At 34.4% G+C, this 18,727-nt stretch overlaps 1 protein-coding gene across 3 annotated transcripts in view; it reads right to left on the bottom strand.

Annotated features, from left to right (window-relative positions):
- The window catches only part of CEP112 (centrosomal protein 112), a 519,949-nt gene that overhangs the window by 241,654 nt on the left and 259,568 nt on the right, over positions 1 to 18,727 (bottom strand). For all 3 annotated transcript variants that reach the window (XM_053568367.1, XM_053568366.1, XM_053568368.1), the window contains one exon: positions 8,770 to 8,952. In XM_053568367.1, the coding sequence (XP_053424342.1) occupies positions 8,770 to 8,952 (183 nt within the window). The remainder of the gene's footprint in view (positions 1 to 8,769; positions 8,953 to 18,727) is intronic.

The raw sequence follows: 18,727 nt of genomic DNA, 5'->3' as shown, positions 1-18,727 counted from the left end.
GCTCAGGTGTTAAATATCTTTCATATCATGCAACTAGGCATGATTCCAATTAGTCCTGAGGAGAAGACAAAATGACAGTTTAATAAGCTTCTATTTGCCAGCTCTTTGAACATTGATGATATCATCATTTTGCCAATCATTTCTTGCACTTTGGCTTCAACCTCTCTGTCACAAAAAATTACCTCAGATATACAAATGAAGACATCAGGGATGTCTTTTACAGAACTGATCAACTCAGAAATCCAAAAATGACTTTTCCATCCAAGACATTAAGGAAAAGAGTTATGCATCCAACATTTCCTCCAAGATAATTTCTGCCGATACTCTTAGAAAATGTCACTGAGGCAGAAGTGAAGAGAAGAAGGAAGAGCAGTCGTGTAACAATAATCAGAGGCACTTTTTCCTGACGTCAATGGAAAGGACATTCAGTATGCAGAATAATGATTCATCTCTGGAGTATTAATTATTAAAAGCATTCTGCCTAAGATTTTTATTTTGAGCCTGCAGTGCATCTTACAAGGGTATATGTGAAACTTAGTAAATGTAGAATGTAAATGTCTTAACACTTACACTAAGTGTGATGAAAATGTGTCAAACGGTCTATAAAACTAGTGTAAGTGTATGGTGCCCCGTGATCACATTAATGTACACAGCTATGATTTAATAATTAAAAAGATTTTGATTTTGATCAAAATAGCTCCAGAAATAAGCGATTACTGCATCCACATAAATTGTTTTTGAGGAATATTAAAGAAAGACATTTTCTAATTATTCCTTGTATTTCTAGAGGTTTGAATTTAAACATCTTTGACCTCATTTCTAAAAGGTTTTGACTAGCTTTTGTTATAATAGGATCCTTATTTAGGTTCCCTATTTAAAACTTCATTATGTAAAATGAATGAATCATATATAATATTCCAAATCAGTATGTGAGTATAACAAACATCTGCCTATCATAATCTTGCAACAAACTATACTCCACCAGTACTAAAGGCTAATTCCTATGCAGATTTTGTACCATCTGGTTAGTCCCACTGACCTAAAAGCTTTGTGGATCCTTACCTGGAGCATACTTTCTTATTTCAGTAATAATGTGAAAACCCAAAGTAAGCCCATTTTCAAAACATATCCATTTTTTCCATTCTACAAATTCTTGATTCTAAATTCTACAAAACTTGATTAAATATACTATATTCCAAAGAAAATCTTAAGAAATGCATATCTCTTCAGAGTTTAATTTATCTCAAAATAAAAACAAAGTCATGGCTTGTGGCTTTGGAGAAAACAAATGAAAGTTGTGGCTAAAACTTGATTTGGATTTACATAGTCAGGTTTATGAGTATCAATATTTTAAATCTAGCAATGTATTGACAATCCAAAATTGAAAATATAATTGACTTAAGTAGAAGAAATAAAATTTTCAGACATACTCAGGCATATGGAACAGGGGACTGCCATGAGTCCCAGTATATACTAACTACTAGTTATAAAATCTTGGACAATTTATTTATGCTTTCCGAAGTGAGAAGGTCAAAACAGAGTTTCCAGATGGGAAATTTCATCCTCACAAGGTATTAAAGGTTGCATGAGATAATGTAACGCAAAGGATCTAGCAGCAAGCTTGGCACTTAGGAAGTACTGAATTAGTATTAATTGCTGCTGTTGCTGCTGCTGTTAAAAATATACAAACATAAAAATTCAGTGTTGTTCTAGGAGGCATTACATACTAACAGTGGAAACGAAGCAGCATTATTTAATTATGACTTTGTAACAACACTGAGTATGGCAAATCACGGAAAGAAATGCAAATTGCTATGAGAATCTCAGTGTGGGGAACAAAGAGCACCAGTGTCTCCCTTCCTTGCTAGGCAAAGATTCACATATAATCCTGTTCCCTTTTTTGCTATGTCCAAGTCTCTCCAAAAATCTAAAAATCTTTCTTTGACAAGGCTGTGATAGAAAGAACATTGAATTAAGATTAAGAATCCTTGGTTTGCTAGTTCCATGACCTTGGGTAATATCGTGCCCTTGAATTACAGGTTCCCTATCTATAAATGGAAAATAATTAGATGTTGTCATCTCTAGATTACTTAATCTGACTACATTATTGCTAGAGATTTAGACACCTAATATTACTAAAAACTTCATGTTTGGAAGAACATGCTGTATAAAATGACTTATGGTTCCTTGCAATCTTCCCAATTTTCACTACTGAAGAATGATCACATTTTACTACCCATTTATTTTTATTTATTTGTATTAAATCATAACTGTGTACCTATTTAAAATATCCCTTGCATTTCATTACCTCTTCTTTAAGAACAATTTTAATTTTTCTACAGAAATCCCTACTAAGTATAATGAGAACAAAAGACAGATTTTTAAGCAATCATCATTAGTTGATATAAAGCTGCCAATTCAAAGGAAATATCTTATATGTTATTATTTAGAAAGTTTGCCTTTAAAAGGAATACTCCTTATCTAAAAGTGAACCAAGTACCATTGAATGTGGTTTCCATGGTAACTGCCACATTTTAAAAAAAATGCATAAGACTAAAGATACATCTTCCACAAATGAATCATTCTTAGAGTAATCCGTTTTCTTGTCTCAGCCTTTATTTTCATTTTTAAACTTAATATAATTTTCTCCATGTTGAGGATCAAGTTGAATTATTTAGAATAGTTTAATTACAGGTATATATGCTATATTTGTGCTTGGAAAATGAAAATAATTATAGAATTTTAGAATTATAATTGGAAAAATAGCTGGTGAGCTACAACAAGTGTAAGCTTTACTTGAAATGGCATTTTCCTATATTTTCTTGTAATTAAGTACATAATATAGTATTCTCACTTCTTATAACATGTAAAGAATACAAATATATTATTAAATTTATATGTAATACTATTAGACACACCACTATTGAATACTAATGACACAAGATCTTAGCATTAGGGCAATCATGTCAAAATATAAAGATTTTTGCCCCCTCTATTTGTAAAATTCTGTATGACCTATGCTTTTGGTGTCAGAAAAACACAGTGTTTTCCCCACAGGCTTTTAAAAATGGTCTAGTTAGGAAAATCTCTATTAATATTTAATGTGCACAGGAAGTTGTTCCTGGGATATATGAAATGCAACACTTAGATAATACTATAAAACAGTGTTTCTCAAACTTCCTAATGCCGCGGCCCTTTAATACAGTTCCCACAGGTTCCTTTAATACAGCCACCCACAGGTTGAGAACGGCTGCAATAAAACTTCATCTAAAGAAAATAGAGAATTATGATGTTAGGTTTTACCAGAAGTCCACCAAAATGTCTAATTTCCTTTTTGCAAAATAAATGTGAAATGAGAAAAACTTTTCCTAGCACTCTTCCAATGCCTGACTTTACACTTTGTACACTGTAGCAAAACCCACTTAATACTTAAAATACACTTAATTCCACTCTACTATCCCTCTGATACAAATAACTCGGTCCATCGGTAAGTGTCAAAGTATGATGTGTAAACAGCTAGAACACCAGGCAACCACTCTGATGTGACTGTGTCTGTCACTGGGGAGCAGAGGGGAACAAAACCAGGGCTGCATCAACAGCAACAGCTTCTTAGGTTGAGGGAAAAATACAATTTACATAGTTTGGTTTTTCTAAGCAATCAGGCCAATTTGACCCAAAGAAACAAAAATATATACTACTTCAGAACCAAGAAAATGATGTTAATGAAGAACTTTGATAATGAAATGCAATTTTGGTTATACAGGTAGGATATGAACCATTTTAGTAAATGCCAGATATCTTTTATTCCTGAAATGAATTACCACTTTATTTTATACTTCTTTTTATAATTTTTTGTAGTAAAAATTTAGAGGACAGGAGAATCTGATATAAGAAAGAGACAAACACCCTTGGAATTCAACATTAGTCATTATCATCTAAAGTATTTCTAAACTCAGCCATGCTTCTAATTTTTACTTCCTGAAGACATTTTATAAGGGTATCTGGAATTTTTTAGGCCTATGACTTAAAATATACTTTCTTATGATTCACAATATGTATGAAATTGGAATTCTCAAAGCAGCTTTATTTCTTGGTTTGAGAATATAGTCAATAAATTAAAATGAAATTCTGAACATTAAAATGAAATATGGCAATTATTGGGCGGCGCCTGTGGCTCAGCGGGTAGGGCGCCGGTCCCATATGCCGGAGGTGGCGGGTTCAAACCCAGCCCCGGCCAAATAAAAAAAAAAAAAAAAAAAAGAAATATGGTAATTATATTTTATAAAAGTATTTAAAGAACTAAGGTTTTCTCACTGAATTTAATTTCCAAATGTTTTAGCTTACAGAGAATATCATCAGTTACATTGGTCAATGTCCTATGGTATATATTTCTCTGAGAACTGAGAGCTTAAAAAAAAACTGCTATTATTTCTTTCATTGCATAATTAGAATTAAATAATCCATCATGTTTCTCTCTTTGCTCTGGCTTCTAGGCAAATGCAGAGCTGAAACTTACACTTAACTGTAACACTTTTTTTCAGTATAGATTTTCTAATGTGATAAATATCACCTACTGCTTAGTTACTATTTTCAGTTATTTTAAGTAGGTGTTTGTTAAAAAATGCTATCTAAAATCCTTTTTGAAAGTGACTGGCATATAAGAAATTAAATGTTTTCAATAGAAAAATGCTACCAAAACCCAAAAACCATGGATATAAGTATAACAGTAATGTTCAGAGTATATATATACATTTACCCTTGGAGTCATCTTTGAAGAATGATAGCCAATGCTTGAGCCACTGCATGCAAGAACATGCTGAGTTTATAAATGGGGACTTTTTTTTATCTTGTGCCCATATTTGCAAATGAATGGAAAATAAGACATTATTGATATATAATTTTTAAAATTAAAATTTTCTTGTATCTGTTTGGGAAAACTTTTTGTTAAGTAGCAGTTAGAATCAGTGATAGGTTCAGCTCTTAATGTGAATCAATATAGCAAAATTAATTTGATTTGTCCATTTATTATGCAAAAATTATTCATCTTAGGCTTATGATTCTCAGTTTAGAGAATAAGAAAGTCATTTAGATGACAGTGTTATCCAAGATGCTCTGTACTATACAGAAATGCCAAATTTAATATATTTTCAGATATTGACTATATTCCTCTCCATGAATACTACTTAATTTGCATAATAATGATGGTAGTTCCCAGTGGCTGCTGGTTACCCTAACTCCTTTTATCATTATTTTATTTGAAAATATTAATGGGGTACACATGTCTTTGTTACATGGATAGCTTTTACAATGCTTAAGACAAGAGTATAAGTGCGCCCATCACCCAAACAGTGTTCATTGTAACTTTTAGGTAGGTTTCCATCTGTATTGCAACAGGTCACATAGTTGTCGTATGATAGTGACACCTCCTCTGAGGTGGACCACAAAGGTGGTATGTAACAGTCTCTACAGTATTCACACACACCACCTACTTTGGCAGCAAACATAAATTATCAACCAATCTCTAAATGGTTAAGAGCCCTAAAAAAAACAAGTAAACTTATGGTTTATTTTTCTTTTAATTCAACAAGATGAACTGCAGGAATTCTTTCATTATTTTATGTTTCAAAAGCAAAGCAAAAATTACATGTAGAACGTTCATGTTATAAGAAGTTTTCTCAGATTATAAATTAATATTAGAAATGTGATCAAATCAATCTAATTATTCTCAAAGATAATTTCAACAGGAGGGACCTGGTAAATGAGAAATATTTGACAGTGAGGCTATGAACTTCTTCATAGTGTCTTGATTATGATCAAGACATGTTGATATGATCAACTTCAATAGTGTCTTGATTTCTACTGATCTAGATGATGCTTTTTATTAAACTCATGTCTTCAGGTAGATACCAGACTGCCCATCATACATGAAGGAGGTAAAATTTAATGTGCACTTAGCAAATATTAAGAATCATAATATAATATATCTTGCCATTGAAAATCAAAGTATTATGACAAAAAATGTAATATATACATAGAACAATTAGCTAACTGCACTAAATAAAATGAACAAAAATGGTTAATTGTTCTTAGTTGAATTTCCACATCTTACCATTGTTCTGTAAAACAGAAATTATTAGAATAACTAACCTTTAATAATTACAAAACACATTCACCAAAATGGAGTTCCTAACTGGTATGCTTCATCTTAAGGTAGGTATATATACTATATAATGATTTTCTTATCAGCATGGAATGTACTAACATATTTGGAAGAAGCCAAAAAAAGATTTTTAGGAGACTTTCCTTATTTAAAAATCTGATGGAAGAGTGGCAGCAAAGCCATACTATCCAAAATACACATTTCACTGGCTCTCTTTTGATTAAGCATTTCAGATATTCCTTTCTACAAAATGGCCTCCATTGCCACATTGGAAGAGCCCAACATTAACTGCAAATCAAATCTCTCTGGAACTAAAAAAAAGTATCCAATCTAATATTTAAAATATAGACATTTTTTGCATTAAACTACAACACAATGACTTGAAAAAGATATTCCCTGTTGAAAATAATATGCCCATTTTTTTTTAAATTTGTAAGTGGAATTCAGAACTTAAAAGGTACTATACATGAAATTATTTAGACCATAATCATGAAGAGATATATTTTGAAAATTTAGGGCTTACCTGAAGAAACTTTGAATTAATACCCTCAATGAATAACCAAACATAAATACAAATTATCAGCATTTCAGCACACATAAGATTTTTTTAAGTACAACTTATTGATAAATGTTTTTAAAAACTGTATTCTCTACAAACAACTACATACAACATATGCAAAATTATTTTGCTTTGACCAAGAATGTATTTAGACTAAGTTTTCATTGCTTACTGGCATTCCCATGACAGCAATTCCAATGTGTAAAACGTTCTAAGAAATACACAAAAGATGAGAAATATAATCCTAAACTACAGCATTTGAAGAGGTCATAGAGTCCTCACATCTACTGTTTCAGTAAGAAGAAATTCAATTAATATCCCAAGAATACCACCCCTGTGGATTTATTACATGTAACAATTCCAAAATTTCCCTTTTGTTATGATTGGATGAACCGCACCCTATATGGCAGATACGACATAGGCAAAATCACAAAGGTCTCTTCTAAATTCGGCCTCCACTTGTGCCAGCCTCCCACAATAGCACCAAAATAGTAGAAAATTATGTAAATTAATGTATTGTATTATATCCGTCATTCAATTCTACTATGCAAACAAATCCTATACTGACTCAGAACCCATATCCCTTACCATGGGAAAACAATGGTGAGGTCTGAAATCATGTTTAAAGGAGAATATAAGTTTGAAAATATTCTTAATAAATTATATGGCTAAAAATCAAAAGACCAGCATATATTTTATAAAAGCTGTAATAAGGTTGGTGGCAAAAGTACAATATACATTGATTTAACAAAAACCAACTGATTATTCTGAACTATGGCTACAACAATGATTTCCTTTTTAATTAGCAGATCACCACAGAATTGAAAATAATTTTCCTATAAATGTATATTATGGACCAAAAAAAAAAAACCTGTGCTGAGTGCATTCATACTGCATCAGTTATTCTCCTAAAACAGAAGACAATTCAAGGTCAAGTGAAAAATAACCAATCACTCCTATTCTTTGCCTTACCGCCTCCCGCTCTCCACTCAAAAATTTAACATCTTATTTAAATAGGGGCATTTTTATGTTTAGATAATTTTAAAATTGTCTAAACACATAGTACAACAGAAGGTTTATTTTATTGTTTGGCAATTATATCATTTTGGAAGGAAGGCTATCTAGGGGAAGAAGCTTATGTTTGGTGTGGTCAGTATGGCTAGATTTCAATAGGAAAAGAGGCATTGAGACCTAGTATATGATGTGATTTTATTAGAAAAGAATATTATCTTCGTATTTTTTATCAATTGCTCTCAAATTTTTCTTTAATACAATTTCACAGCAATCTCCACAAGAGGATACATTAAAGGCCCTTGATTATATATACCCTCAAGAATGTATTGTACCACAAAGATACATACCCAATAAGACTTTTTTCATCTGAAATTTATAAAGATAATTTTTCATGCTGACAGTGCACATTTCATCCACAAGTTTGAGGAGTCAAATGCTACCACAGCTGGGGGTTATTCTGCCAAATGGCTTCCAACAGGGACTACAGAGATGGAGGTTAGGAGGCATGTGTGTGTGCAAGAAAAAGCAACAGACCTGATGGGAAATAGTCTTTCTCTGGAGTCATTTTATCAATTACCATCTCAGTGATCTAATCAAATATAGAGTCTAATGAAAAAGCAACACTAAGAAGGTAAAGCAAATATTAAAACAACTGCTTGATTACCTACAGAGATTAAAACAAATGCAAGGAGGGAGGCTGATATATTTCTTAGGGATTTGCTAGGGCCGAGGGGAGGGGTAAGGGGCAGATACCTTAACAAAATCCATCATGAAAGGAACTGAGACAAGATTATCAAAAAGGGGCCAAGTTATAGCACGCCATGGGATTTTTAATCTGGCTACCTGTGGTTTCTGTAGTTAAAGCCTTATTCATCCCTCAAACGGGGGTGGAGTGAGAAAAACAATAAAAATCACATTTATATGTCAGTTTTGCAAATGATCAAACAGCGTGCATCAACAAGAATAAGGAAACATTAAACGCTGATGACTTTTTAAAAACAATATAATATTTATATCAAATATTATTGATAATTACCTGTGCATCTCGTTTCTTGAACTCCTGAATTTGATGTTCGTGCTCCATATTGGCAGCGCGAAGCTGTTTCTCCAGGTTTTCAATTTCCCATTCATGGTCTCGGACTAGGCTATCCTTCTCTGCGTTATGCTGCTGTAATAGGTGCGTCTTCTCCTGTTCATGCTCCAGCTTCAGCTCTACTATCTGATTGGACAATGAGGAAGACAGTTCATCAACAGAACATCCTTGTCGTCATGACAACTCATGTACAGCTTAATTTTTCTCTAATTTCCCCAAGTTGAAAATCTTATTTTTGCGTCATTATTACCTCACCCTTGAAATACACTTATTCGGGGTGGGGTAGGGTGGTGGTGGTTATTCAAACCTCCTCGTATTCAAAATAGTTGGGTATATTTAGTAAATCCTTCTGCAATCTATTGACACAAATGTCTGAACATTAAAAAAAAAAAATTATGTTGAATGCTAGGTATTTCCTCCCCAAGAATTCGGGTATTACTGATCAGCAATGGTTACAAATGGTTAATAGTCAGTACGCTTTGCTTTTTTGCTTAAATATATACATGTAAAAAGCAGCACTTAAATCGGTCAGTTTTCTTTATGATTTTCAAATAAAAGAATGGAGCTAAATACGTATCTGGATTATTGTATATACAGTTGCCTTTTTAAAAATAAAATGATAAATTTCAAAGCTCTATTATCTCGTTGTCAGCTACGGTATACCAACATAAACAGATGTTATGTGTTCCAGAAGGGCACCTGCTGTGCTGCAAGCTTGCGCCATGATTTCATAAAGAGCATTCTATTCTCAGGATCCTTTCCCAGTCCACTCCACACTGGAGACTGTGACCTTGGCCAGTCTTAGCCTCTCCCTGCTAGACTGAATGGCAGCCCGAGACCAAGGGCCTGGTAGCCGCAGCTTTGATACTAATCCTCCCAGACTGTGCACAATGGCACCCTACCTGGCCTGCAAACTATAGCCAGCCAGGCTGTCTTTGAAGCAGGTGATGAATAGGGGACTGCAGGAAGCCAGCTTCCCCAGTGAACTCCAGGCCACACAGCTGCTAGGAACAGTCACTTGGATTTTTCTTCAGTTTTGGTGGATTTCAGGGGGAAAAATTTGCTGTTATCTAGAATATGTTCTGTTATTTTCGCCGTGAGAATCCATCTTCAAAAAAGCTAACAGTAGGAGCCTGCTCCAAATCGATCTTCTTTCGTGCAATGAATCACCAGACTACCTTATCTTAAAGCTATAGCATTCATTTCTCTAGGCCTGCACACTGCACTAAATTTCAGAAGTTATTTTCTTTTTAAATTTGCAAAGCTTACCTCCTAATTGCAAATCAAGAACTAAAACACGAATTAAATTTGCTTTAACACCTAGGTTCAAATGTTTTCTTATTGTGATTTTCCATGGAGAGTTTGAAAACCAATAATAAATTTTTAACCATTCATAAATACATTATGCTATTTAGAAAAAAGAAAAGTATGCTAACTCTTAAACATGTACACTTATCAGAGCAAAATAATGTATAAATAACAAGGAAAATGTATTTTGCATCTCAGAACAAATATATGGTGAATTTATATTTATTTGAAATTTAGGGGTTTTTCCCCTATGTTATTCTACTGTTGGCAATATATAGAAAAAATAGTATAAAAATGGTCTCCTGGTATGGAGAAATTGGTTAGAAAAGGTCTTTTTGATAATTTAAAATGAATGTGTATATTTTATTCTGTGTTTCACACAACTACAATGTTAAATCCAACAAAAGAGAAAATTTAAAACTTTATTGCGATTATGGCATTTTTTTTTTCAGAAAGCCAAGTGAATAAATTATTAAGTTAGAATATTTTTAGTTCTGACACTTTATTATTTATACTCAGTGTTATATTATCAAGAATCATTATAATAAAATTATAAACTTTAATCAAAATCATTTAAGTATGTAATACACTGAAGGAAGGTAAAAGGTAGATAGTTCTACTGAGATCTTCTTGAAAGCCTCAGAAAAATTGGTAGAAGGAATGTGACTTAACACTGACAGAAGGCAAAATATCTTACAATATTTTATAGAAAAGTAATCAATGATCTATAACTGAGGCAAAAGAATTACAGAATTTTCTCCCCAAAAAAGACACATCACTAGAACTAGCTGTGCGATCATTAGTGACGATGCTGCCTCATTCTAAAGCTCTTGCAATAATGCACTTCCATAGTAACGTTCTAAACTGAGCCATTTTCAGTGTTCTTATAAACTGATCAATGACCATGCCATGTATAAATTTTAGTTCATTTATTTTGAAAACTCAGTAACAAAATAAAATAGCTATAATGGAATTTCAAGCCTAAAGATAAATGTTCACAAATTATTAGTTTGTTATTTTGCCAGGACCTGTTGTTCAGTGATTCTACTCAACGAACAAATCTCAAGGTTGCTGAAGCCTTTTAAAGTGAAATAGCTCAGGCTCTGCTGCTCTGTCCAACACTGCTCGGCTAACTTCTAGGTGTTATAAGCCCTTTCTGGTGTATGCCTAAGTTTTCTCACCGTCAGCATCTTTTTGCAGGGGTGTCTTCACAGATAAATGGTAGAGTCCAGAGGAAAAACTAATGTTCTGGGAACATCTTGATGATGGTATGCATAACCAAAGAGGCTATTATCAAAGTGAATCTGTGTTAAAATTCAAAATTTTTAGGGTCCCTAGTCTTTCCATGTAAGTAAATGATTTTTTTTTCTTCTGGGTAGATACATAGTAAGGGGACTGCAGCATCAAATGGAAGATCTACTTTTAGCTCTTTGGGGATTCTCTATATTTCTTTCCAAAGAGGCTGTATTAGTTTGAAATCCTACCAACATTATAAACCTGTTCCCTTTTCTCCACACCTTCACCAGTATCTGCAGCTTGGAGACTGTGTGATGTGGGCTATTGTCAAGGCTATCTGAGGGTGGTTTTCATTTGCATTTCTTTGATAACTGGGGACAATGAGCTTTTTTTTTCATGTGTTTTTTGGCCATTTGTCTGTCATTTTCAGAGAAGGCTCTTCTCTTGCCCAATGATAAAATGAAGTTGTTTGCTCTTTTTTTTGTTGATGAATTTGAGTTATCCGTAGATTCTTTGTCACATTTGTAACATGCAAATGTCTTCTCCCATTCTGAAGGTAGTCTGTTTGCTTTATTTGGTGTGTGCTTAGCTGTGCAGAAGCTTTTTAACTTAATTAAGTCCCATGTATTTATTTTTGTTGTTGCTGCAAATGCCAATGGAGTCTTCTTCATAAAATGTTTCCCTAGGCCAATATGATCAAGAATTTTGCCTAGACTTTCTTCTAGGATTTTTATCATTTTGTATCTTACATTTAAGTCTTTCACCCATTGTGAGTTAAGTTTTGTAAGAGGTGAGAGATGTGGGTCCAGTTTTAGTCTTTTTACCTGTAGTAATTCAGTTCTTCCAGCACTATTTGTTGAATAGGGATTCTTTTCCCAAGTGTATGCTTTTGTTTTGTTTTTTGAAGATCAGATGGGGACATGAGGCTCTTTCATCTCTGGGTTTTCTATTCTGTTCCATAGAGCTATGTCTCTATTTTTGTGCTAGTATCATGCTATTTTGATCACTATGGACTTGCAGCACAACCTGAAGTCTAGTACTATGATATGTCCAGATTTGTTTTTATTGCAAAGAACCGCCTAAGCTATACAGGTTTTCTTCCTGGTTCTAAATGAAACAAAGAACTTTTTTTTTTTTGAGTTCTTCAAAATATAATGTTGGTATTTTAATGGCATTGCATTAAATTTATAGATTACTTTGGGTAGTATGGACATTTTAACAATGTTGATTCTTGCCAGCCATGGTGCCATTCCCAGCATGGTATGCTTTTCCATTTGTTGGTGTTCTGCTATTTCTTTTCTCAGGCTTTCATAATTCTCTGTAGAGATCCTTCACATCCTTTGTTAGATATATTACCAGGAATTTCACTTTCTTTGACGCTACTGTGAAGAGGATTGTGTTCCTGATTTGCTTCTCAGCTTGATTGTTATTTGGTGGATACAAAGGCTACTGATTTGTAGACACCGATTTTATACCCTGCAGTGTTACTATATTTCTTTTTTCTTTTTTTGCAGTTTTTGGCCGGGGCTGGGTTTGAAACTGCCACAGGTTGAGCCACAGGTGCGGCTCTGTTACTGTATTTCTGATCACTTCCAGGAGTCTTTTGATTGAGTCCCTGAGGTTTTCTTACTATCAGGTCATATCATCAGCAAGGAGTGAGAGTTTAAACTCCTCTTCCCCATTTGGATGTCTTTAATATCCTTCTTTTGCTTGATTGCACTGGCTAGAACTTCTAGCACTATGTTGAACAGTAGTGGCAATAGTGAACATCCTTGTCTGGTTCCAGTACCTTGAGATGGTTCATTAGATTATGTGCATTCTAAGTGAAAATGCTTTCAGTTTTACTCCATTCAGTATGATATTGGCTGTGGGGTTGTCATAGACAGCTTCTTTCAGTTTAAAAAATGTCCCCATCTAAGCTTATTTTCTTAAGTGTTCTTGTTCTTGCTGAATTTTGTCAAATGCTTTTTCTGTATCTATTGAGAGGATCATATGATCTGCTTCCATTTATGTGGTGAATTACATTTATGGATTTGCATATGTTAAATCAACCATGTATCCCTGGGATAAAGCCTACTTGATCTTGATGTATAAGTTTTTTAACATGTAGCTGTATTTGATTTGCTAGGATTTTATTGAGTATTTCTGCATCAATATTTATTAGTGAAATTGGACTGTAGTTCTCCCTTTCAGTTAGGTCATTTCCTGGTTTTAGTATCAGGGTGATATTTGCTTCATAGAACAGGTTGGGGAGGATTCCTTCCTTTTCAACATTTTGGAATAGGCTCTGTAGTATAGGTACAAACTCTTCTTTGAATTCTGGTATGAAGCCATCTGGTCCAGGGCATTTTTAATGGGAGGTTTTTTATTGTTGGTTCAATTTCAGTGCTTGATATTGGTCTGTTAAAGAGATCTATTTCTTCCTGGTTAAGTCTAGGGAGATTGTATGATACCAGGTATCATTCCCTTTCCTCCACATTCTCAAATTTCTAGGCATAGAGTTTTTGTAGTAACCAGAAATGATCTGTGCATCTCTGTGGTATCTGATATTATTTCCCCATTTTTATTTCTGATTGAGGTTATTAGAGATCTTACATTTCTGCTTATAGTTAATCTGGCCAAAGGCTTTTGACTTCATCTTTAAAAAAATCAATCTTTTGTTTCATTAATTTTTTGAATGATTCTTTTGTTTTCAACTTCACTTATTTCTGATTTAATTTTGGTTATTTCTTTTCTTCTGCTAGGTTTTGGGTCAGATTGCTTTTCCTTGTCTAGTTCCTCGAGGTGGTTCATTAGGTTGTTTATGTGTGCTCTTCCTGTTTTTTGGATGTGGGTGTCTAATGTGATAAATTTTCCTCCTAGAATTGCTTTTGCAGAATCCCACAGGTTTTGATAGCTTGTGGCTTCCTTGTCAGTATGTTCAAGGAATCTAATGATTTCCTTCTTTATCTTCCTCTTTGAATCAGCTGTCATTCAGCATAAGGTTGTTTAGTTTCCATGACTTTGTGCGGGGATGAGATTTTTGCTGGAGTTGAGTTTTACCTTTATGCCCTTATGGTCTGAAAAGATACAAGGTATAATTTCTATTATTTTAATTTTTGGGGGGTTTGTGTCCTAGGATATGTTTGGAATATGCTCTATGAGCTGGAGAGAAGAATGTATACTCAATAGTTTTGGGATGATATGTTCTGTATATGTCTACTAAGCCTAACTGTTCTAGGGTTGCATTTAAGTCCCTTGATACTCTCTTTAGTTTATGTTTAGAGGATCTTTCCAGTTCTGTCAGTAGGGTATTGAAGTCCCCAGAAATTATAGTGTTGTAAGATATCATATTGTTCAGACCAGTTAGGATTCATTTTATAAATCTGGGAACATTTAAGTTGGGTGCATATATAGAGTTGATAAGTCTTCTTGTTGTATGGTTCTCTGAATGGATATACATTGTCCATCTTTGTCATTCCTTACTTTTGTTTATTTAAATCCACTTGTATCTGCAAATAAAATTGCAACCCATCCTTTCTTCCAATTTCCATTTGCCTGATATTGTTTTCCAACCTTTCACCTGGAGTCTTGTTTGTCCTTAGAGGTTAGGTGTGTTTCCTGGAGACAATATAAGTTGGCTTGTGCTTTTTTTGCTTGTACTTTTTTTATCCAATAAGCTGCCTGTACCCTTTCAGTGGGAAATTGAAGCCACTCATATGCACTGAGAGAACTAATAAGTATAGTGGAGTTCTGCTCATCTTTTTTTGTGAAGTTCCATTTCTTAGTTTTATTCCTTGTGCCACTGTGGAAGATAGGTTTTGTTCTTTAGTTTATGGGTGCCTACTTTGCTTGTGATCCATTCTGATGGTCAGTGAGAAGAACATGTCTCAGTACTTCCTACAGAGCTGGTCTTGTTGTGGCAAATTTCTTTACTGTTTGCATGTCAGTAAAAGATTTGATTTCTCCATCAAATATGAAACTTAGTTTAGCAGGATGCATAATCTTAGGCTGAAAAAGTGTTTTGTTAAAGAAGGTTAAAGTTTAAGATGACCACCCTCTCTGGTTGGAATAGTTTCAACTAAAACTCTGCTGTCACCCTGATGGATCTACCCCTTACAGCAGTCTCTGCTTTCCATCTAACATGGAATCTAATAGGTCAATTGGTGCTTACTCCTGGCTGATTGCAGAATTTTCTCTTTCATTTTGACCTTGGCCAGGTTCATTACAATATGTCTAGGAAATGTTCTGTTTGTATTGAGACTAAGAGGGTTTAATATCCATCTAAGTGGAGTGTGTCAGAATCTTTGGTGATGCTTGGGAAATTTTCAGTTATGATACCCTCCAGTTGGGCTTCCATACTTTTAGATCACTCTTTTTTTCCTTCAGGATTACCTGTAATTTGTATGTTTGTACACTTGGTGAAGTCTCATAATTCTCTAAGAGATTGCTCTATGTTGACTCTCCTCTTTTCTGCCTTTTAAAATGCCTGAGTTAAGTCTAAAGTTTATCCTCTAGCTCTGAGATTCCTTCTTCTCCATGGTTTAACCTGTTACTGACACTTTCTACTGCATCTTCAAGTTCCCTGAATGACTCCTTCAATTCCTTAAGCTCCAAGATATCCTTTCTAATTTCATCATGTCTTATATTCATTTCTTGCATCAATTTTTAGATTTCCTTTTGGTGGTTTTCTACTTTTCCTTCAATTTCCTTTATTATTTTTGCCATCCATGCTCTAAATTCCCTTTCTGTCATTTTTATAATTTCTTTATAGGTGGGATATTCTTTGGTAGCTGCCTTGTGATCCTTTGGGGGGATTGACCCACTCTGGTTTTTTATGTTGCCAGGATTTTTTGTTGGTTCCTCCATGTATATTTTCTTCTTGCTCACTTCCTTCCCTTATTCTCTCCTCTTGCTTCCTCCTTCTCCTTAATTTTCCTTGTCTATGTGCTTGGCTGTTAGAGTGGCCGAGAGCAGCTGGTGAGGAGATGGCTCTAGTCTGCCTTTTTTTTTTTTTTTTGAGACAGAGTCTTACTATGTCACCCTCAGCAGAATGCCGTGGTGTCACAGCTCACAGCAACCTCAAACTCTTGGGTGTCAGCAATCTTTCAGTTTCCCTTTTTCTTAAAATAACTTTGCATAAAATTAAATTAAATATTTTAATAAACATGGAAAATGTAGCATGATTATATTTCTAATAAAATTGCTTTTTTCTACATATCTACTTATCCTTTGATTTATCTATCTCTCATACGTTTCTAGAATAATGCTCACCTAACATTAATGTCACTCATTTCTGAAAGACACTATTTGGGTTGGAACTTTTGCTTTCTTCTTTATGTGTAGTAAATTACCTCGTCAAACAGCAATAACTCCTGTTGGTATATTTGTTTATAGTGGTATTCCAAGAGTCTGAAACAAAGATGGGGCATTCCTTTAACACCTGTGCTCTGAATCTATGAAATTAGTTAGATCTGAAAACTTAGCAGAGGATCATGATTTTCCACTGAAGTGACAAACTGTCTAATGTCTAGTCACCAGTTCTAGACTTCCTGATGTTACACATCCAAGTGATATTCTCATTGGCTATCATATCCCTCACAAAACCAGGCTCACTATACCACCGATACTTGCAAGGCAAGACACCCTGACTGCCAGTATAGCCTTGCTGCCCATTACAGCAGTTTCTACTTTCCACCTGACTTGAGTGTCTCACAAAGGATCTGCCATTTTGGCCCCTACCTTCCTATTGAAAGTAAGCAGTTCAATTCCATAGCAGCATCTCTTAATGTCAGCCCAGAAATACAGAGGAAGCTACCAGGAGGCTGCTCAGGGGTGCCGATGCCTCTATGATCAGTGTACCCTCAGTACTCTAGTGAAGGCAGTATCATGTAGGCCTTCCTATGCGGGTAGGTTCTCTGGGCTAAAATAACAAAACCTCTCTCATATTCTCTCTTTCCTGATACTTTTGAGTCTTCCTCAGAATTATGCCAAGGCAGTTCCAGCATGACAGCCAATAATAGGGAAGAAGTAGAGAAGGCCACTACCTAGTAAAATCACAAACCACTGTAAATGTGGTGTATTTTTTAAAAAGAGAGATAAAGGGCACCCAAACGTTGGAAAATCTGTGAAAAATTATATTGATCATCAGACTCGTACTTCGAGGGATTCTTTGCTTTAAAGTGTTGCCTATTAATAGACAGGCATTTTTCTTTAGGGCTTGACAGGTAACACTTCCACATCATCCTACAGACTAGTCAAGAGCTCTTAGAGGAAAATTTTTGCTTCTTGGTTGTAAAATTTAGAACTACTTTTGTATTGTTCATTAGACTCATGGCATTAAGATCCACACTAAGAAACAAGGAATCAGACCCTGGTAATTTCTATTTAATGAGATAGAGACTTAACAGCATTAAGTCTGCAAAATATGTGAAATGGCATACATAAAATATCAAAATAAATTATCTAATTCTGTAAAGCTCCAGAAATGTGGCTCCGGTAGGACAGAGCAGACCTGAAAAGTTAGCACAGGGTCATTAGAATGATTTTATATTCTTACTAAAACATGTTGAAATCTTTATCATTAATTGCAGTTCTACAATGTAAAATGTGGTACCGCATATTCCATTATGTGAAAAGTAAAGGGCTCCTTAAAGATAAACTCAAGGACATGCAATCTTCTCTGAGACTTTGGAGTTAAAGTAAAAATACATTTTGGCATAAGAGGTACTACAATATGATCTGACTTTCTGAACAACATCTTATAGAAATAAGCACAAAAAATTAGTAAAAAGCAGGCAGTGTGTCAAGAAAGAAATGGAGTTCTAAATTTGGGGAGGGAAACGTCTTTGTTTTTTTTTTTTTTTTTTGAGGGAAACATGTCTTTATATATTTTACGTTACTTTACCTTAGGTCTGTTTCTCTAAAACACACTCATTTCTTGATAAAATATGCATCTGTCTTAATCTAGTACACCTCTGCTGTTGAATGAGTATAAAATATAAAAATCACCTGAGTTTGCCAGCTAGTGAGACATGTAGTAAGGCCAAAGGTCAACCAGGTTATAAACTCCTCTGACACAAAGGGCTATGTCTTTACTTTCTTTTTTCTTTCCTTACCTCACCCATTATGATGGCTTCCTAATTATTCATCATTTAAACTGGAATAATGTGGCATTCAGGAACAAACAAAAAATAGAATTAGAAATAGATAGGAAAGGACTCCTTCATCTTCCTCATCACCAAATTGGCTTGTCCACCCCCATGGTCTCTGCCTTTCCTGTGGTTGAAGGGATGGAAGCCTTGCTGCTAAGTAGAGTCCTTCCATCTGTGCACTGAATTCATCCCCTCTCATCAAATTCAGCACGACACTCTCACAA

Source organism: Nycticebus coucang, chromosome 18, assembly GCF_027406575.1.
Source record: "Nycticebus coucang isolate mNycCou1 chromosome 18, mNycCou1.pri, whole genome shotgun sequence".
Classification (NCBI taxonomy): Eukaryota; Metazoa; Chordata; class Mammalia; order Primates; family Lorisidae; genus Nycticebus; species Nycticebus coucang.
The sequence above is the reverse complement of the archived record's forward strand: the minus strand, read 5'-3'. Positions and strand labels throughout refer to the sequence as shown.